Source organism: Procambarus clarkii, chromosome 53, assembly GCF_040958095.1.
Source record: "Procambarus clarkii isolate CNS0578487 chromosome 53, FALCON_Pclarkii_2.0, whole genome shotgun sequence".
Lineage (NCBI taxonomy): Eukaryota > Metazoa > Arthropoda > Malacostraca > Decapoda > Cambaridae > Procambarus > Procambarus clarkii.
The window spans coordinates 22,303,180-22,325,400 of record NC_091202.1 but is presented as its reverse complement, the minus strand read 5'-3'; the positions used below and the strand labels follow the sequence as shown (position 1 = coordinate 22,325,400).

The 22,221-nt window shown below is 40.9% G+C and overlaps 2 protein-coding genes across 2 annotated transcripts in view; both read left to right on the top strand.

The window, feature by feature from the left end:
• Positions 1-411: 411 nt before the first annotated feature.
• LOC138352435 (pupal cuticle protein Edg-91-like) lies at positions 412-966 on the top strand. Its single transcript, XM_069304925.1, has one exon. The coding sequence runs from the start codon at positions 412-414 to the stop codon at positions 964-966; it is 555 nt and encodes a 184-aa protein (XP_069161026.1).
• A 508-nt stretch (positions 967-1,474) lies between these two features.
• LOC123767199 (putative per-hexamer repeat protein 5) overlaps positions 1,475-22,221 on the top strand; it is a 24,320-nt gene continuing 3,573 nt past the window's right edge. The window contains exons 1-2 of the mRNA XM_069304924.1: positions 1,475-1,543; positions 7,084-7,207. Coding sequence (XP_069161025.1) covers positions 1,475-1,543; positions 7,084-7,207 — 193 coding nt within the window. The remainder of the gene's footprint in view (positions 1,544-7,083; positions 7,208-22,221) is intronic.

Genomic DNA, 22,221 nt, shown 5'->3' with positions numbered 1-22,221 from the left:
GTTACTTTAACCTTATAGCAGTTAATGGTTTTGTATAGGTATTCCTACTACCTTCGTAACAATATAAGTATCTTTTGCCGTATTTTGTATAGGATGCACTGAACAGGTTGGGTGTTATTTCCAACAAGATGGCTTCAACTGATGGTGGATAGAGTCCACTGTTCTCTGGAAAAACAAAAACAAAAAATTGAATCTTAATGATTGTACATTTTTAATTTTCATTCACACTAGAAACTCCTGCCAGAAACTTTTTGGTCAAATTATAATTTTACAAAGCAGTCTCGCTTTTGTTAAATACTTGACTGTCAGGTCATGAAATAGCAGGATAGTTTGGTATTTCAGGTGGATGAATGGAAGAATGTAAGATGATGATGCACTTAGATGGCATGTATGGGGGCGAGAGGTACCTAGATGGGCATGTATGGGGGCAAGTGGTATCTAGATGGTATGTATGGAGGCAAGTGGTATCTAGATGGCATGTATGGGGGCAAGTGGTATCTAGATGGTATGTATGGAGGCAAGTGGTATCTAGATGGCATGTATGGGGGCAAGTGGTATCTAGATGGCATGTATGGGGGCAAGAATTACCTAGATGGTATGTATGGGGGCAAGAACTATGTAGATGGCATGTATGGGAGCAAGAACTACCTATTTGGCATGTATGGGGGCAAGAACTATGTAGATGGCATGTATGAGGGCAAGAACTACGTAGATGGCATGTATGGGGGCAAGAACTATGTAGATGGCATGTATGAGGGCAAGAACTACGTAGATGGCATGTATGGGGGCAAGAACTATGTAGATGGCATGTATGGGGGCAAGAACTATGTAGATGGCATGTATGGGAGCAAGAACTACATAGATGGCATGTATGAGGGCAAGAACTACGTAGATGGCATGTATGAGGGCAAGAACTACGTAGATGGCATGTATGGGGGGCAAGAACTATGTAGATGGCATGTATGAGGGCAAGAACTACGTAGATGGCATGTATGGGGACAAGAACTATGTAGATGGCATGTATGGGGGCAAGAACTATGTAGATGGCATGTATGGGGGCAAGAACTATGTAGATGGCATGTATGGGAGCAAGAACTACATAGATGGCATGTATGAGGGCAAGAACTACGTAGATGGCATGTATGAGGGCAAGAACTATGTAGATGGTATGTATGGGAGCAAGAACTACGTAGATGGCATGTATGAGGGCAAGAGGTATCTAGATGACATATAGGTGGGGGGGGGGGGGCGAGAGGTACTCAGATAGCATGTTTTGGGCAGTGTTAAACTGTTGGTGTACAGCTCTTGCTATACTTTTTTATTATTTATTTATTACTGAACTATTGTTGTTAATAGATATTGCTTCTTGTTGCAGTTTTAGATATTTTCTCGTAAAATGTCTTGATGTACAGTAGATTGGTGTAGTATTCCCATCTGCATGTAGTCTTATGGGAGGCCTCAGACTCGATATGGAATGGCTGCTGCTTCTCTTATGACTGAACTTAACTCTTCAAGTGGTCAAATTGAAATTTCAAAGAAACCTGTACCTCCTAGGAGTCTGTCTTCCTCCCTCCCCCCTCCTGGTCCCCCCCTCACATTCTCTCTGTGTGTCTGTCTCATTTACATTATATATGTACTGTATATTATTATTATTTTTTTATCAAGGCCCTTGCTGGAAGTACCAGAAAGAAAGAATTATTGCTACTTCCAATTTGTGCCACTGTGTTTTGGTGTATGTAGTGATAGAATCTATTGGTGCTAAGCTAATTCAGGCTCCCCTCCTTATTTCTTCGTCTCTCTCTCTCTATGTATGAGCTGTAGGAGAAAAGTAGCCATGTGCGATAAAGGTAGGAAGCTACAGTACTGCTTGTGTTGAACCATGGGCAACGAGTGTGTGTATGCCACTTCACCTGTTGATAGTTGTATGTTCTTGTAAACCAGGGCCACAAATGATGAATAGACTCTACTGATCTGCTAACACTGCAAACTGTCTGTTTTCTCTAGCCCAATGCTGTCACTCATTTCGGCAGAGATCAGCTGATGTAGGCTCATATCTGAGAATGTTTGAACTTTGTCAAATTAAATGTACTGTATTGATATTTGAATTGGTGAAGATGTTTTTGTGTAAGAGTTGCTTGTTTATACTTTTATGTTCAAAATTACTGTAATATGTATCCCAGTAGTGCAGTTATAAATTTGTTTTTAATATTTAAATAAATCTGAAAATAATCAGAAGGAATTTCTGCATTCTAATACAGTACATTTTCAATTCAATACATATTGTGCTGTACAGAACCTTTCATGTTACACTGTAGATATCATATCAGAATTGAGTTTTGATGATGAAGGTACCTTGTAGGTGCTCATGAGGAGCGCTAGTCCATAAACTTGACAGTTGCCAGTTGATGGGAAGAGACGAGTGCAATATGTGTAGTGTTCTTAGTCTATAACAGCTTAAAACTAGCTTCACAATTTGAATATATTTCAGCTCCAAACATTTTGTTACCGGTGTTAATGTGTAAGTGTTTTCGTATGGCAATATTCTGGTAAATTATGATGGATATCCTAATGATTTAAAAAGACAATGAGATTCACCCATAAGACCTTTTGAATAAGGGATTGGGATCCACCCCATAAAGCCATTTCACAATGTATTCTGATATTATATTTTCCCATAATTTACTGAATTAAACAAAAAAAATTGCTCTGCCATTAAAGAAAATTAGTTTTATACAATTTTAAAGCATAATGCTGGAAAATATTTATTTGACCAGTCAAAGTTGCAGCCCGTTTATCGTATCGGTATTTGATTTAAGAGTAATGCAACAGATGGGTAAATGCTTGAGACACAATGTGATACATTGGCCATTCATACTAAATTTAGCTCTACTATTTGTAATTTGAGTGTGAATACCAAGTCTAAAGTTATTGTGGCATGTGTACAGAGTCCATAATTAGGGGATAGGTTTATTGTTGAACATGTCAACAAAACTGAACATCATTTGTTTTTCTTCTCTCTAACAAGAAACTTGATGACTTACACTGTAACAGACGAAAGTATAGTAGTAACCAATCTACATTCACTGTTTGTTTTCTCAAGAGCAGATGAGAAAGCTTAATTTCTTATGGCACGGTTCTATCTTCCATTCCCATATCAATGTTGAGGTTTATAGCACCGTTTGACCCATCTATGGACTATTTTTGTAACGTTCCTCTGATAATACCATATAATATACTACCACAACAGGAATCTGAGCAGGAATTTAAATTTATCAATAATAAGTTTGTAAACGAATAACAGATGTAAATATTAAGAGAGCGCTAAGCCATAACAGATAGAAGTGAGGGCATTATACAGTATACTGTGAGATTTCCCCCCTCAGCTGGAGTGTTAACTTGATGTCTGAAGAGGAATAACACTGACCTATTCATAGAATTTGAAAGTAGTGGATCTGGTAGAGAAAGTTTCAGGTCAAGTGAAGTTGCTGGATATAGAAATGCAATATAGTTTTATCTATTCTTATTTAATGTTAATCATTCCAAGACAATGTAGAAGTGATTTACACCCCCATTCCTCAGTTGTCGTTGAACTGGATAGCCAGAATCTTGATAATCTTAGTGAAACAAAATCTGATCATACAGATCAGAATTTTATTCATTTAATATCCACATCTCATCTGAGGGTTTTGGCATAAGGTTTATTAAATGTCATGGGATGTATCCATCACTTATTAGTAAATATGGACTAGTTGGCCAAAAGTCAGTATTTTTAATTTTATAATAATTGATGTTTGGATATTGTGATGCTGTTATGCGGTAAATATCCATCAAGGGCTTTACCCAAAAGAGTTCTTAATCATTATATTCTACATCATCAGTTTTTAGTTACATGCAACATACTAGTAGTTAATTTACACGAGAACTGGTTCAACCGGAACCTTGATGACCGAGTCTTAGTATTTATGGTGTAACTGTTACACAAGTTGGGTAGGATGCCACGGTTTAGATTAATCATGTGGTTTGTAGATTGTAAAGTGAGGTTACATTAATGATGTGCGAGCCTGTGTTCATTACGAAGACTCCTAGAGTACCCAGTTTTGGTGAGCCTCTGAGCAGTCGGCCAAACGTCTTACTTTGCACTACTGCAGGTTAACTGAAGTTCTTGAAACTTGTACTGTACTTCATACTTTGATTTATAAGGCAAGAAGGTTGGTGATATATATTGTATTTTTAAATATTGTTTATATTGCTAGCACAACATTACATCAAAGATGGCCTTTATTTCAGCTTTTGTTTCATTGCTTATTTTTATTGCCTTATTTGTTAAATATGATTTAGTGTTATAAACATTTTAAATGCAGCCACATTGAATTGGAGTGATTTTTTTTTAAATAGAATATGAAGGAAGAACATGAACTATGTTTTTAATGAAGCATCTTAAGACTATCTTCTTTTGGAAACTGTTAGATGGATTGTCCGGAATGTAACGATGCTAACCCCCAGTGTGGGCTAACCCCAACGTGGGTTAGCCCCAGCTTGGGTTAGCCCCACCATGGGCTCACCCCAGCGTGGGCTAGCCCCAGTGTGGGCTAACCCCAGCGTGGGCTAGCCCCAGCGTGGGCTAGCCCCAGCGTGGGCTAGCCCCAGCGTGGGCTAACCCCAGCGTGGGCTAGCCCCAGCGTGGGCTAACCCCAGTGTGGGCTAACCCCAGTGTGGGCTAACCCTAGTGTGAGCTAGCCCCAGTGTGGGCTAACCCCAGTGTGGGCTAGCCCCAGCATGGGTTAACCCCAGCATGGGCTAACCCCAGCGTGGGCTAACCCCAGCGTGGGCTAACCCCCAGCGTGGGCTAACCCCCAGTGCGGGCTAATCCTAGTGGGGGTCACCACACACTGGTGCTGCTACTCACCTGGTTGTGTGTATCAGCACAGGTGATGAATTTTGTTGAGTCTGTATAAGCTGTCCAGTTTAAACAGCAGTTCAGCAAGTGTTAAAAATTTCAGTTTTTGTATTTACACACTATATTTTCTAGCAGTGATAGTAATGCCAGCAAATACCCCTTGGATGTATCACAGTGAAATGTGTACTGAACTTCAGAAGTGAGCTTCAATAAGGTGTACCTAGTATTCGAGTAGTATTATATATATAAATATATATATATTCACTCATTATTTTGTGACAAGGCCAGAGTATAATACATTTTTATATCCAAAACCCAAGCTAGCAGACTTGAACAAAGTTGAAGTAGTTTATTGTGTGTGAAAGCCTACCATATATAACACATGAGACCTGACAACCATTTCTAAACTGTGTTTCTAGTTTGTGGTGAAAATTTCTTAGAAATATTTGTAAATCACCTTAATAGAATTTTTTGTAAGAATAATTGAAGACGATTGTCAGACGTAGAGCGTAAATTGAGGCCAATCACAGAGCCACCTCACCTTGGTATTCCCTTTTGCTTTCTTTTTGTATGGTCATCTACATTAAAATTGGACTTCCCTCACACTTCAAGGTACTATATCCATTTTGTATCAGACAGCTTTATATGATCACAGTATTTTGTTAGTATGGTATTCTCCAATATTGTGAATTATATACCTACTGCAGTTTCTCTGCCAGTTTATTACATATTGACTCAAGACTGCAGTTCTTCAGTATGTTACATGCTCCTCTGCGGGTTATTTTAAAATGCATAAAAAAGAGATAGAAAGAGTAATTGTCAAATTATGTGAGTTTTGAAGTAGTAAAATTATTTTTTGTAAAAATGGCTTTATTATCCTTTATATTGTACAGTGGGAGAACCTGTATGTCTCCAACTGAAGACTTTTCTGGGTAAGCATCTGGTCAAAGAATTCATTCTATAACAAAGAGATGGTAGCATAGTGTGCATTGATGTTATGTCATCTTCATCATGCATTACTTGTTTAGTATTAACTATACACGGCTTTGTGGGTGCTGCCTTGTCATGGCTTGCACTGCCCTTGGACTGGTATATGTAGCTTTGACTTGCTTTCCTGCCTCTTGGAGCAGCATACTGTATATGCCAATGTCCCCTCTGAATTTAGACCCCATTTGCATCATAAGAACACAAGAACATAAATTTATTTTTAACTGCAGGAGGCCTGTTGGCCCATACGAGGCAGCAGCTATTATAACCACCCAATCCCACTCCTATACATGTCCAACCCACTTTTGAAACAATCGAGGGACTCCACCACGTTATGTGGTAATTGGTTCCACAAATCAACAACCCTGTTACCGAACCAGTATTTATCCAAGTCTTTCCTAAATCTAAACTTAAAACGCGGAACGCTGCAGTGCGTTCCGACGGGAGACATCCGTTACGCAGGGTGCACTCGCACCTCTACAGGTCTCCAGTATCGGCTCTTGATACTGGTAATGACTCCAAAAGGCCACCACTTACGGGCTATTCATGCCCGTGCCACCTTTTGGGTGGCTTAATCTGTATCAATCAGAGCGTTCCCTGGTGGCATGCGGACTGTGCTCAGGCTGGCCGCTGTAAGCCTGCAGCCTGGAAGAAACTGACGCTGGCAGACGATGATTGATGAAGATTAAGCCACCCAAAAGGTGGCACGGGCATGAATAGCCCGTAAGTGGTGGCCCTTTTAAGCCATTACCAGTATCAAGAGCTGATACTGGAGATCTGTGGAGGTGCGAATGCACCCTGCATGACGGGAGATGTTTCCCTTATGAATGTGTTAAGATGAAGATGAAGCAACCCAAAAGGTGGCACGGGCATAAATAGCCCGTAAGTGGTGGCCATTTTTTAAGCCATTACCAGTATCAAGAGATGATACTGGAGATCTGTGGAGGTGCGAATGCACCCTGCATGACGGGAGATGTTTCCCTTGTGAATGTGTTAAGATGAAGATGAAGCCACCCAAAAGGTGGCACAGGCATGAATAGCTCGTAAGTGGTGGCCCTTTTGAGCCATCACCAGTATCAATAGATGATACTGGAGATCTGTGGAGGTGCGACTGCACCCTGCGTGACGGGAGATGTCTCCCGGACCAAATGGTGACCAGATGGTCCTGGCAGACGGCTGAATCTTTTATTTTATTTCAGAAGGCAAGGGCGGTGGCTCGTTGGACCATCCGTACAGCTAAACGTGAGAGTTGGAAATCTTATGTTTCCACCATTATATCCGGTTCTCTGTCAGAGATCTGGAAGAAAATCCTCAAGATAGCGGGTAAGTTTGTTCCAGATGTCTCGCCAGTCCTTCACTTCCGCTGTAGACGAGGACATCACAATAACGTGGCTGAAAAATGTTGACCAAACCACACATTAAAAAATGAGGAGACAACGATGATTCGGTCCATCCTGGACCATTATCTAGTCGATTGTGATGAGAGGAAGGAGACAATGGCAATACAACTTCCGTTGTACTATTGTGGCAAATCCAGTGGCGGTCGCGACCAAACTGGGTTTAAATTTTTCGACTGTTAGCTCCTGGTTCTCATCTACTTCAGTTTTTTTCTTAATCGTAAGCCCATTATTGAATCTTATTCCTTAGATTTTCGCACTCGTCTCCAGTTTCCCTATAACGATTCCTTCTTTCTCTCTCCGAACTAGAGAAGAGGATCCAGTTGTTAGACGCTCCCTATTAGTCCTAGGAAGGTTAGGTTAGGTTAGTTTAGTTAAGTTTGTCTTTGCAACAAATAAAAAATCTTTTCCGGTTTGTCCAAATTCAATACTACCAATTTCTACTTTCTAATTGCGTTCTACATCGTTATGTGGACTATGGTCCTCATCGTTGCTATAAGTTGCCAAAACAAGAGAATGGGCTGAATTAGAACATTTAAAAATCTAGAACATATATACAAATCCACAAAAATCACGCTATTGTGATTTCTGTGTGTATTAGAACATTTGTCTTCTAAAGCTGTTTTAGGCATCACCATCCGGATACTTGTCTCACGAACACGGAGGAACACTGCTCGCGCCAGTTTATAAACACTGCCTCGCCACGACGTCCTCGAGCACCGCTCCTGTGGCAGCTAAGTCCACCACGGGCTCACCATAGGCCGTTCTACTTGCCCCGCTCCTGTGCCAGGTTAATTACGGGCTCACCATAGCCCGTACTACTTGGAACTTGTTTCGAGTAGCTGAATCTATAACAACAACAAACAGGACGTCCTGGCCGTCTATCCCACAACTCTTAAAGGGCTAAAACTATCTTAGGAGAACTACTTGTGCCTCGTTATTGTGTTAAGGTGCAAGATTGTCTATAATGATAGAGAAGCAGTAACCACATCAGTGACACCTCCACTGCCAGCGTTACTGACTCCTCCCAACTATATTGGAATCTGACCCATGTATCGTATTCCAAAAATGTGTAACCATGTTGGAATTAACCAAACCTAACCAAAACAAATAACCAAACCTAACCAAAACAAATAACCAAACTTAACCAAAACAATCCTAACCTAACCAAAACAAAACAATAAACCTAACCAAAACAAACCTAACTTAACCAAAACAATCCTAACCTAACCAAAACAAAACAATAAACCTAACCAAAACAAAAAATAATAAACCTAATCTAACCAAAACAAAACACATCTAACCAAAACAAACAACCAAACTTTACCTAACCAAACCAAACCAAACCAATAAGTTATCAAGATGTTTTCAACAATATTCTTTAGGCATTTGTCTGTTCCAACATGGTTGCACATTTTTGGAATATGGTACATAGGTTGACCCAAGTGACAGTTGGGTCAAATTCCAATATGGTGTCAAACCTTTACACTGTAGTTAATTGGGAATCCCATTTAACTCTTACCCGAAATACTAACCCTTAAAATATAATTAAAGTGGTGATAGAGGTGGTTAAGATGAGGGCCACTGAGCCCAGTTAAAGTTATTTTTAATAGCAGTTAAAGAAAACATGTAGTTAGTATAGTTAAGATTCAAAATCTTGCAAAGAAACAGTCAAGCACAGATGTATCAAAATTTATATAATAATTCATTGTGTCCGGGGACAGGAAGCCAGAGTGTATTCATACATGTTAGGCTTTTATCGAGGTCCCCCTCCCCCCCCAGGCCAAGTTACTGACCCCACCTAGGATGCAACCCCACAACAATTTACTAACTCCTGAGTACCTACTCACTGTTAGGTGAACATTAGGCATTAGGTGAAAGGAAATGTGCCCAATCATTTCTGTCCTGTCCGGGATTCGAACCCGGAATTCTCGCTTGTGCGTCGAGAACGAACCCAACTATATATAATCAATTCATGCATATATTTTTACAAACCTTATAGGTTTATTACTAGTTTCATAAAACTTAGCAAACGCGAAATTGCATTTCAGGCTGGTGAAAGCAGCAGACGTCAGCCCATGCATCTAACTCTTTAGTGCCTTTCTAGATGCTTAGCTCTCGACTGGTTGGTTCTGACTTCATCGACTACAACAGCTAAGACAATTTTTTTTTTGCACATATAGTACTGTATTTATTAATTATTCATCAAGGGTAAAATCCCACGAGCTAAACATGAGAGTTGAAGATCCTGTCTTTATCCAACCATTATGGTTGGCACCCCTCTCACTCAGATCTAGAAAAAAAAAATGCAAGATTGCAAGTAAATTTCTCCCAGACATATTGCCTATCCTTCATCTCCATGGTTCTGTCATGGCAGATCCGGTGTTGGTTGCAAATGAACTGGCTTTACACTTTTCAATCGTTAGCTCTCTGGTACTTCTCTTCCTCCTACTTAACTTGCTCATAAGCCCCCTTACTGAATTTCATCCCATGGACTTTCTGACTCGCCTATAGTTCCCTTATAAAATCTCTTGTCTTTCAGAACTCCAGTTTTTACTGTCTGGTTGTAGTTGTATGGCGGTGGGCTCAGACAGCATTCACTGTGAAAGAGTACTTCATCATCTCTCTGTGTTTTTTTAGTACTGTATTTGCTGAATGTCTGTTACAGTACTGCATTTGGGAGGCAACATCAGTACTCATAAACTGGATTGAGGTTGTTGTTCTTCTTATTTGAAAATTCAGAACTCAAGGGGACTTTCCCTGAGGATTTTCAGTCATGATGAGTTGCATCTGCAAACTTTTGAATATATTTTTAATGTATGTCATGTGGATCTTAGAACACCATTGCTACCCCTTTCAATTTGGTTATTGCAAGTCTAGTAGCACATCTGATATCTTAGTGGACTTGAAAGTCTACATTTGTACTGCCTTTGTTGTAAATGTTTCCATTCTTCCCATTCTTTATGATCTGGAAAAAGGCTTTTGACACCACCTAGAGATAGTATAGTATAATATTTTATCATAACTACAGTACACTTTTGGCTTTCCTGGCAATCTCCTAATCTTCCTTCAAAGCTTTCTCTCGTTTGTTTAAAGTGAGACTTGTTAACACTTTAACACACTAACTTTTCAACAATATAAAGGTGTTTCCCTGGTAGTGTTCTGAGCATTACTATTTTTCTAGTTGCCATAAATGGTCTTCCTCCCTTCCCTCTGGTATTTTCTCAGCCCTTTATGTTGACAACCTCACTCTGCTGTCACGGTGGCAATTTCCATTTTCTCCAACACCAGCTCTAACTTATGATTGATAACGTGTCGTCCAAGGCTGCCAATTAATGCTTCAAGTTCAATATCTTGAGGTTATCTCGAGATGATTTACGACTATGTCTTGTGCTATGACTTTCACTTGGAAGCAGGTTGTTCTTCGTCCCCCACTGTCATTCTATGGTAGTCCCCTTCTGTATAAAGATGTACTTTTCCCTAAATGAAATTATCATTATCCAGAGAGTAATCACACTGACGTGCCTGCATCGTTGAGAAAATCCGTAGGAGCCGTGATGAGGGTTCGAACCTGTGCAGTGGGTGTTCCCTTGCACACGTTCTAGCGATTAAACCATGCAACCTGGAGTTGCACACAATATTGTAATTACCTAAGTGTAATTACCTAAGTGTAGTTACAGGATGAGAGCTACGCTCGTGGTGTCCCATCTTCCCAGCACTCTTTGTCATATAACGCTTTGAAACTACTGACGGTCTTGGCCTCCACCACCTTCTCACTTAACTTGTTCCAACCGTCTACCACTCTATTTGCGAAGGTGAATTTTCTTATATTTCTTCGGCATCTGTGTTTAGCTAGTTTAAATCTATGACCTCTTGTTCTTGAAGTGCCAGGTCTCAGGAAATCTTCCCTGTCGATTTTATCAATTCCTGTTACTATTTTGTATGTAGTGATCATATCACCTCTTTTTCTTCTGTCTTCTAGTTTTGGCATGTTTAATGCTTCCAACCTCTCCTCGTAGCTCTTGCCCTTCAGTTCTGGGAGCCACTTCGTAGCATGTCTTTGCACCTTTTCCAGTTTGTTGATGTGCTTCTTAAGATATGGGCACCACACAACAGCTGCATATTCTAGCTTTGGCCTAACAAAAGTCATGAACAATTTCTTTAGTATATCGCCATCCATGTATTTAAATGCAATTCTGAAGTTAGAAAGCATTGCATAGGCTCCTTGCACAATATTCTTTATGTGGTCCTCAGGTGATAGTTTTCTATCTAGAACCACCCCTAGATCTCTTTCTTTATCAGAATTCTTTAAAGATTTCTCACATAATATATAGGTTGTATGGAGTCTATGTTCTCATATTCCACATTCCATAACATGACATTTATTAACATTAAATTCCATTTGCCAAGTGGTGCTCCATATACTTATTTTGTCCAGGTCTTCTTGAAGGGCATGACAATCATCTAAATTTCTTATCCTTCCTATTATCTTAGCCTCATCAGCAAACATGTTCATATAATTCTGTATACCAACTGGTAGATCATTTATGTACACAATAAACATCACTGGTGCAAGAACTGAACCCTGTGGTACTCCACTTGTGACTTTTCTCCATTCCGATACATTGCTTCTGATTACTGCCCTCATTTTTCTATCAGTCAGAAAATTTTTCATCCATGATAGAAGCTTACCTGTCACCCCTCCAATATTTTCCAGTTTCCAGAACAACCTCTTATGTGGAACTCTGTCGAAAGCCTTTTTTAGGTCCAGATAGATGCAGTCAACCCAACCATCTCTTTCCTGTAATATCTATGTGGCTCGATCATAGAAACTGAGTAAATTCGATACACAGGATCTTCCAGATCGAAAACCATACTGTCTGTCTGATATTATATCATTTCTCTCCAGGTGTTCTACCCATTTAGTTTTGATTAGCTTTTCCAATACTTTCACTATTACACTTGTCAATGATACAGGTCTATAATTGAGGGGGTCTTCCCTGCTGCCACTTTTGTAGATTGGAACTATGTTAGCCTGTTTCCACACGTCTGCTACGATTCCTGTACACAGGGATGCCTGAAAGATCAGGTGAAGTGGAATGCTGAGCTCAGATGCACATTCTCTCAGAACCCATGGTGAAACGCCATCTGGGCCAGCTGCTTTGTTCTTCCCGAGCTCCTTTAGCATATTTTCCACTTCATCTCTAGACACCTCTATCCGCTCTATGTTGTTCTCTGGAATTCTTATTGTGTCTGGTTCTCTGAAGATTTCATTTTGTACAAACACACTTTGGAACTTTTCATTTAATGTTTCACACATTTCCTTTTCATTTTCCGTGAATCTGTTTCCCATTTTCAACCTCTGGATATTATCCTTTACCTGCAATTTGTTGTTTATGAATTTGTAGAATAGGCCCGGTTCTGTTTTACATTTATCTGCTATACCTTTTTCAAAATTTCTTTCTGCCTCTCTCCTTACTGCTGTATAGTTGTTTCTCGCATCTTTGTATCGCTGGTATGTTTGGGGGTTTGGCCTTTTCCTATACTGATTCCATTTTTGTCTTTTGGTCTCTGTTATTGGGTTATTCTGTTATAATACAATTGTGTGTATTGAAAGAGGCACGTCAGATGTAGAATATTCCTTGATGATAGAGCCAGAGTGCATGAGGGAAATTGTGTGAAAATCATGTTCTGGCTTCAGCAGAAGCCTCAGGAAATCCTTGTGTGTTCAGTAGAACTCCAGATTGCAATCCTTTTCCATGTTGTGGTCTAGTCGCTAGAACGTGTGAGTGGGAACACTCACAGCATTGGTTGAACCCTTATCATGGCTCCTACGGATTTTCTCATTGTCATAACTGCATTGTCCTATTTGTAGTCATATACAGTACAGTACTTCCTTGTAGAATGTCCCGATGTTCAGGACTATTGTGATTGCAATACCATTGATATTGCTCGCCTTGTGTTCCTTTTGTTCCTGTATTGGCATCCTCAGTGATGTTTAGCACCTTTAGAATATCTAGCGTCACCGAGGTACTACATAGTCTTCCTGGCTTGGTGCCTTCTTTTGCTAATTACTTTTGGAAGATGAGTTGAGATTCTGATACTGGTTTCCAGTAGGCGCTCGTGATCCCATAGAGCCTGGTGTGGTGCCTGGGCTTGAAGGGCATTGGGGTAGCTCCTGGATGACCTCACACAAAAATGGAAATTGCCGAAAAGATCCCAATTTGTATAGTGGTTTACACTTTTTGTTATACTTAAGCCAAAAATGTTTCTTTGGGAGAGATTTATTTTTTTCCACCAAAAGCACTAAACAATATAATTTATTGTGATATAAATGCCTTCGTATATACTTCTCATTACTGGTATTCAATTAATCTGATTATTTTTTATAGTAAAAGTTCAAACAAATACAAATAATACAGCACTTTTGAACATTTTCTGGTGACAAAATCATTATAATTGACTTATTTATTTAAAAAAGCTATAAATATTGCCAAAGAACTAGATTTCTTGCATTCAAAAATTAAAGTAGGCTAAATTTGGCAATTTTGGAGGAGAGCCCCATGAATGTAGGTGGTGGTGCACGTCTCATCAGCCTCTTGGTGCACGATGGTGTTTTCTGGGGGAAACCCTTTGTGGCTTCCTGAAGCTACAATGCTGATATAGTGCCAAACTACTGGGTGCCATCTGTTGTGGAGGTCTTTTTGGCCTACCAGGGAACCATGAGGCAGGTCATGGTCCTGGTAACCTAGCCCTCTCTATAGCTCTCTATAGAGGTGGAGAGAGCAGTGGCTCTATGATAAAATGTTCAGTGAATTTTAATCATATTTGCCACCACCAGGAAAGCACCCACTAAGTCAGCTAAATAAAACAGACCACTGCTTGCTAGAAGGAAAACCAATGGCTCAAAATTGCTAAAAGAACGCCTTCTCCCTTCTCTTCCTTAGAGGGCTTCCTTACTTGTAATGGTCCTCTCCCTGGGTAAGATGCATTTGTGTTTGGTGTTCTGTCTTCCCTGGGGTTGGGAGCAACTTTTTGGCTAGCTGGGTGCACTGTGATTTGCGGGCCCTAACCACAGCATGAGGTCGGTCTTCTCAGCCTCAGGTGTGCTGTGTTGGCCTAGTTGTTCCCATTCTATGTCCATACAACTCTATCCCATTCATATTCCAATACAGAGAGACTCCCCTCTCAGGGGTCCTGTTTCATATTCCAGGGTTCCTGAGTAGCAATCCCAGTGGCTGGGCTTCCTGCAGAGTCATTCCCTGCAGACCCTGGAAAACCCATGCGGGTTAGGTGGTCGAATGGATATCCCTACTCATTCCTTCTGTCTCCAACGTGCTGCCTTCTGGTTCATTGTTGCCTTTGACCCCGAATCTCTGGGACTTGTTCTCCACCCGATGCTCTCCTTATAACCCTTCCTGATCATGATCAGGATTTTCAGGAAGTTACCACTTTATGCTCCAGGTTTTTGTTTGCAGCGGTTTAGGTTGTGTGCCTGGTTGGATGTGCAAGAGCTGCCCCAGTTGGTGTTTAAGATCTCGAATTTGGAGGTGTTGGTTACTTCAACCATGGTTTCGTCAGCGCCTCTTCTTCCAGTCCCCAGAGTGTCTGTGGGTTTCGAGGTTGCGGCAAGGTTTAGCTCGGGATGTAGCTTGGTCAGCTCCAAGATTTGTCACATCTTATTTGGGCACAGGCAGGTGAGGCTGATGAGCCCGCTGGAGCTTTTGGGTCTTCTTTTTAGCCAGCCCCAGCCTTTGAAGCCTTTCCCCTAGACTCTTGCTTCTCTATCCTAGGTGGTAGATGATGGATCAGTCCCTGGGGGTCCTCAGCTGTGGTTCGTGGGGTGTAGGGGAGGGTTGGACTTGTGCCTTTGGATTCCAATTGATCTTTCATGAATTTTTGTGTTTCGTAAAGATTTTTCTGTTGTGGGGTGTGGGGTATGGGCCTCCCCCCCCCCCATGTTTGAGTTTGATATGAGTACAGCTTTCCCAGGGTTCATTTCTGGGTGTCTTTGGATTTCTTGGCTTTGTCCTTCCCCAGTGGAGTCTCGGGAAGCCTCTTTTGATTTCGGTTCTTCTCCTTATTGGATATGTTGTGAGATTCCAGAGTCTTCCTGGCTAGCAGACATCCCTCTGTTTTTTTCTTAGGGTTTGGCTCAATTTTGTCGTTCCTACTCACCTAAACGGTGTATGGCTGTTTATGTGTTACAGGTGTTTGGGAAGGGGGGGGGGGCTTTCCTTGTACCTCCCTACGTTTGCATGTTTGCTTCATGGTAGTTCCTTGTTGTCAGCTATGATGATTGCAGAGGACCTTTTGCACCTGGACACTGTCATGCATTCTTGGGACTTCTGGTGCTGCATTTGGTTCCTGATGGTCATTAGGTCACTCAACTATGTTCCTATTGCTGGGTTTTGGTCCCTGCTGCGGCATTGTTGGTGGCTCTCCTTTCGTTGTGTGCCCTTGTCCTCCAGGAGGTGGTGGGCCACATTTTTGCCTAACTGCTCGTATGTTGATAGGCCACACCGGCCTCTTCCTTAGATTTAGTGGGGCCCGACTTTCGTTTCCACCTCTCCATTTTCTCTGTTGGTTTTTCCATAGGAGATTGTGGAGCAGTTCTTGTCCTCTGCGGCTACTGCTTGTCGGTTGTTTGTCGGCCTTCTAGTGTCTATGGAGTTAGACTTGGTTTATGAGACAGTTTGGTAAGGCTAGGATGATGGCTGCTGTTAGTCGAGGTAGGCAGTCTTCGAGCCAGGGATTCGAGCCTTCCTGCTTTCTTTGGCCAGTTCCTTGCCTGGGTGGTCCCATTTTCACTCTGTTCGGTTGTCCAGTTCAGGGAGTTTGTGTTTTTTCTTCTTTTCTTTTCATCCCTTGGAGGGGCAGAAGGGGTGAGGTTGGCATGGTTTGTCAGCACCTGGTTCCATTCTTCGTGGGCCTTTCAGATCTTTACTTCCAAGGGGTCAGGTCTTTCCTGGCTGGCCTCCTTCATTACATTCATCTTCGTCGGGTTGGCTCTGAGGGGGTGTCTTAAGGGATGGACAGTTTGTCCTTTGCCCTTTGGTGAGTTTCTGCCTGTTCTGGTCCCATAATGGGTTCTCTGGTTTTCCAGTTCCTCCTTGGTCCTTCTGGGTGGAGCCAGTTCATTCTGTGCCCCTCCTGTCAAATGACAACATTGTCTCATGTTTGTCTTGTTCTTGAAGCTGCCTTTTGGATGCTTTCCCTGGGCCTCGAGGGCACATCCTGGCTCATCCCGCTCCCTTTGAGGTTTGGGGGATTGGTTTGGCTTCCAATCAGGCTCCATCTGGCTCTTCACGGTTTGGCATACTTGGTTCGAGTCGTGGTGGCCCAACTTTATTTGCTTGGACTTTGAGTTCTGGCCTACCTCGATGCCTGGCTGGTGTGGGCTCTGAGCTGGTCCATGTGTCTGATGGTCTGGGGCCAGATTCATGAAAGCACTTACGCAAACACCTACGAACCTGTACATCCTTTCTCAATCTTTGGCGGCTTTGTTTACAATTATTAAACAGTTAATGAGCTCCAAAGCACCAGGAGGCTGTTTAGAACAATAACAACAGTTGAATGGGAAGTTTTCATGCTTGTAAACTGTTTAATAAATGTAACCAAAGCCGTCAAAGATTGAGGAAAGATGTACACGTTTGTAAGTGTTTGCGTAAGTTCTTTCGTGAATCTGGCCCCAGGGATCTGGTTCTTTCCCAACTTGCCTGGTTCGGGGTTCCTAGTGGGGTGGCGGATGTCCCAGTTGGTTCTGTTCCAGGTTTAGACTTGGATGGGCCTTATTTAGGACTCTTGTGCAGTCATTTGTCTCTGCCTCTGTCAGCCTTGACCCAGCTGTGGCACCACTGTTTGTTGGTTTTGAGTGAGCAACGGGTGACCCGGAATTTGCCCAAGCACCTGTGTGGGAGCCTCACCTTTGCTCTCATTGTCTCTTGGGCAGACTTTGGCTTAGGAGGCTATTTTGGTTCTTTAGTTCTCTTCTGCCATGGCTGCATTTGCCAGGTGCAGACTCTGGAGACCTTCGCCAGCTGTTGTGTTGCCGACTTCCTCTTTGGGGGTTTTCAGGGTTCAGTTCCCTGGCACCTTCCTCCATCCTTGCTTGACATCTTTCCGGATGCCTCGGCTCTTGGTTGGGGCTTTGTAGCCAGCACTCGCAAAGCTGGTCATGGGATATGGTCCCTTTACCTTTGTCTGGCTTCCAATACTGAGCAGGAATTGATGAGACCGTATGGCTTGCTCTAGTTTTATGAATTTGTTATCTTGTGTTTACATTGTTTGGGAAATACCTTTCCCCATATACCTAGCAATTTTGAGGCATCAGTTTTCCTTCTAACCAACAGTGGTTTGTTTTGTTTCACTAACAATTTTATAATAGTGCCACTGCTCTCTGTGCCTCTCTAGAGGGAGGGGGGGCCAGGTTCTGGTTTGTAGTTCCTGGTAGGCCCAAAATAACTCTGCAACTGATGGCACCTGATAGTTCGGCACTATATCAACATTATAACTTCAGGAAGCCACCGAGGCTTGCCCAAAAATTGACATTTGATTACATTCAGTGCTGGGTTTTTATACTTGTTGTATCTATTGCCTTGTTCTATATATATAGCCACACACACACACCCTTTAAAAACTACAGTACTCATAACTTTCCAGAAGTTGCATGATAAATTTACCATGCAAAATTGACTGAAAATTTACCATGCAATAAATTTACTTTGAAAAGATGTAAATCCTCATCTGAATTATTAAATGTTGAATTATGAAAATGTCTTAACATAAATGCATTCAGCATACTAAACCAGTTTTGAGGCTCCAGAGGTCACTTGACGTTAGTGGTGAATGCCTGGGTTAAAATTACTGTATATATTTCACTTACTGTATAGCATTATTTGAAATGTATGTATCTTACTGTCCTCTTGAGTTACCACAATGGACTGTGTGGCTACTAAAACGTATGAACCTAACCCACCTAACGTAACTTATTTGTAGAAAAACTGGTTATTTGTGAGCCTCGACTTTTTATAGTACCCCCTAGTTTGTCCATTGGGGATCATAGCGTCAAAAGATGATGTATTATATACAGTATGACAAAATAAAATGTAAATTATTTATTCACTAGTTTATTCAAATATATCTGTAATGTTGTTACACTTGTCAATAAAAATACAGCGTATATCATTCAATGATCATTCAAATGCATTATTCACATCAAAATACTTCTCTTGATAATTCTTAAAGACAGTTAACATTTAAAATAAATGGCATTTATAACGATTAGTCAAATGACCTGGCAGTGTTGGCCTTGGTCATCGAGCAAGACGTTGATGGCTGGGCAGGGGGAACAGGTTTCCTTACCATAGGTTTCACAGAGATACTCAGTACACAGCCGGAGGCGTCCTGGGAAAAGGCTGGTGCCGTGTGCGAGTGAGTCAGGTTTGTGAGTTGGTGTGATTCATAAAATCTCTTGTCTCCTAACACGCATCCTTTACACACACACACACTTTAAAGAATTCTGATAAAGATAGAGGTCTAGGGGGTTGTTCTGGATAGATAACACACCTGAGGACCACATAGAGAATATTGTGCAAGGAGTGCATATTATACTTCACAACTCTTGAGTCACTTTGAAGTATATTGACAGTGAAATATTAAAGAAATTGTTCATGACCATTGTGAGATCAAAGTTGGATTAAGCAGTGGTTGTATGGTGCCCATATCTCAAGAAGCACATCAGTAAACTGGAAAAGGTGCAAAGAAATGTAACCAAATGGCTTCCAGAACTGAAAAACGAGCCACGGGGAGAGATTAGAGGTGTTTACAAAGTATACCAAAGCTAGATAAAAAATAAAAGTGATACGAGCACTATGTACAAAATAGTAACAGTAATTGACAAAAATTGACACAAAAGAATTTTTGAAAACCAATTTCAAGAATAAGTGGACATAGGTTCAAACTAAGGAAACAAAGCTACTGAAAAGACTTCAGAAAGTTTACTTGCAAATAGAATGGTAGATGGCTGGAATAAGTGAGGTGGTGATTGATTCTTTGATCGATTCTTTCTTTATTATGAGGTGGTGGTGGTGGAGGCCAAAATAGCCATACAGCACAGTACTGGAAAAATGGGACACCTCAAGCACAGCTCTCATCCTGTAACTACACTTGGGTAATTACACACTATTAAAAAATAATTTAGTTTTGAGGCCCTTAAGTCACTCATTAAAATATATAAAAGTGACTTTAGTGTGACCAGCCTCACCATGATGGTCACACACACTCGAGAAGTTCAGCGTCCGTCATAACAGAACACAGGACATCATAGTGTACTGAAAAGATTCAAGTTTGTGCTTAATTTGATAATGTTTAATAGCTTTCTCAATAGAAGATATGAAGGTGAAGCGAACAGGAATGATAGAATTACAAGTTGAATATGCAAGGAAAGATCTTAACTATGGGGCACTTAGACAAGTTTCACATAGACAATATGCAAATGTTCCATTCCGGCATTCCGGAGTAATGACAGATGGGAAAGCTGTACGACAGTTTATACAATACAGTAGTTAGGAAACCTATATCAGCCTATGGAATGTTGATGTTGAGTGTATATGGCCTGTGTGTATAAAACTAAACACCTGTTTAGTCGTGTGTGTGTGTAATAGCCTTTAACATGTGTGTTAAGTCACGTTTGTGTACACAGCTAACATTCCTGTGTTCAGTCATGTGTGCATATAGCTTACAACACCTGTGTTTAGTTGTGTGTGTGTGTGTGGATATAGCATTCAACACCTGTCTTTAATTACAGTCATGTGTGTAAACTGGCTTGTCTTACATGATAGGTTTGTCTTGTACAACATTGCCCTTGGTTAAAGTCAAGGTTACAAATTTTGTTGTAAGGATTCAGACACAAAAATCCTTTCTAAATGTCATATAAAGGAAGGGCTTGGTGTGGCACCTGTGGCTTCGTGATCACTGCTGTGTAGCGCACACTTTGGCCCATACTGTATGAAAGACTCGTTATATATTTCATTGAGTGAAAGTCATGTAATATGTTAAGGTCTATACCAAAATACAGTCCAGATTAATCAAACTGAAAAACTTAATATAACTGAGACTGACAAAACCATAACAATCAGCTTTAGAAAAGAAGTGTACAAAAATATATATACATTAGGAAAACTGTTGTTTTGGTTCAAAAGGACACTGATTCATCTGCCTGTGAGCGTTGCCTGATAGACCTATGTACTCAGTTGCGCTTGCGGGGTTTGAGCTTCGGCTCTTTGGTCCCACCTCTAAACTGTCAATCAACTCTTATGTGGTTAATGGGGGATAACATTTACAGTATGTACATGACAACTTTATTACAGGTACGACAAACAAAACTGGCATAAAAGAAGCTATCAAATAACAACTGACTCTCGTGTACACATGCAAGAACATATGTACTGTACACAGTATTTTAAGGGGGTTTAACATTCATCTTCACTTTCCATGTCTTAACAATGTAATTTTTGTGTAAACATAAATATATATACAATATAGTGTATGGACGTGTGTAATATATATATTCATTCTGTCAAATCCCTATATCCCTATGTCGATATATATCTTCTGTCAAATCCTCTAAGTATTTTATACATCTATCATATTCCCTCTCTCCTAGTGTCATCAAGTGTGTGTTTGTGTAATTACCCAAGAGTAGTAACAGGATGAGAGCTATGCTCGTGGTGTCCCGTCTTCCCAGCACTCTGTCATATAACGCTTTGAAACTACTGACGGTTTTGGGCTCCACCACCTTCTCACCTAACTTGTTCCAACTGTCTACCACTCTGTTTACAAAAGTGAATTTTCTTATTTTTCTCCGGCAGCTTTGTTTCGTGTGTTTAAATCTATGACCTCTTGTTCTTGAAGCTCCAGGTCTCAGGAATTCTTCCCTATCAATTTTATCGATTCCTCTTACTATTTTGTACGTAGTGATCATATCGCCTCTTTTTCTTCCATCTTCTAGTTTTTGCATATTTAATGCCTCTAACCTCTTCTCGTAGCTCTTGTCCTTCAGTTCTGGGAGCCACTTAGTGGCATGTCTTTGCACCTTTTCTAGTTTGTTGATGTGCTTCTTAAGATATGGGCACCATACAACCGCAGCATATTCCAGCTTTGGTCTTACAAAAGTCGTGAACAATTTCTTTATTATTTCGCCATCCATGTATTTAAAAGCAATTCTGAAGTTAGAAAGTGTAGCATAGGCTCCTCGCACAATGTTCTTAATGTGATCCTCAGGTGACAGTTTTCTATCTAGAACCACCCCTAGATCCCTTTCTTTGTCAGAATTCTTTAAAGATTTCTCTCATAATTTATAGGTTGTGTGGGGTCTATGTTCTCCAATTCCACATTCCATAACATGGCATTTATTCACATTAAATTCCATTTGCCAAGTGGTGCTCCATATACTTATTTTGTTCAGGTCTTCTTGAAGGGCATGACAATCATCTAGGTTTCTTATCTTCCCTATTATCTTAGCATCATCAGCAAACTTGTTCATATAATTCTGTATTCCACCGGGTAGATCGTTTATGTAGACAATGAACATTACCGGTGCAAGAACTGAACCCTGTGGTACTCCGCTTGTGACATTTCTCCAGTCCGATACATTGCCTCCGATTACAGCCCTCATTTTTCTATCAGAACATTTTTCATCCATGTAAGAAGCTTACCTGTCATCCCTCCAATATGTTCCAGTTTCCAGAACAACCTTTTATGTGGAACTCTGTTGAAAGCCTTTTTTTAGGTCCAGATAGATGCAGTCAACCCAACCATCTCTTTCCTGTAAAATCTCTGTGGCTCAATCATAGAAACTGAGTAAATTCATTACACAGGATCTTCCAGATCGAAAACCATACTGTCTGTCTGATATTATATCGTTATTCTCCAGGTGTT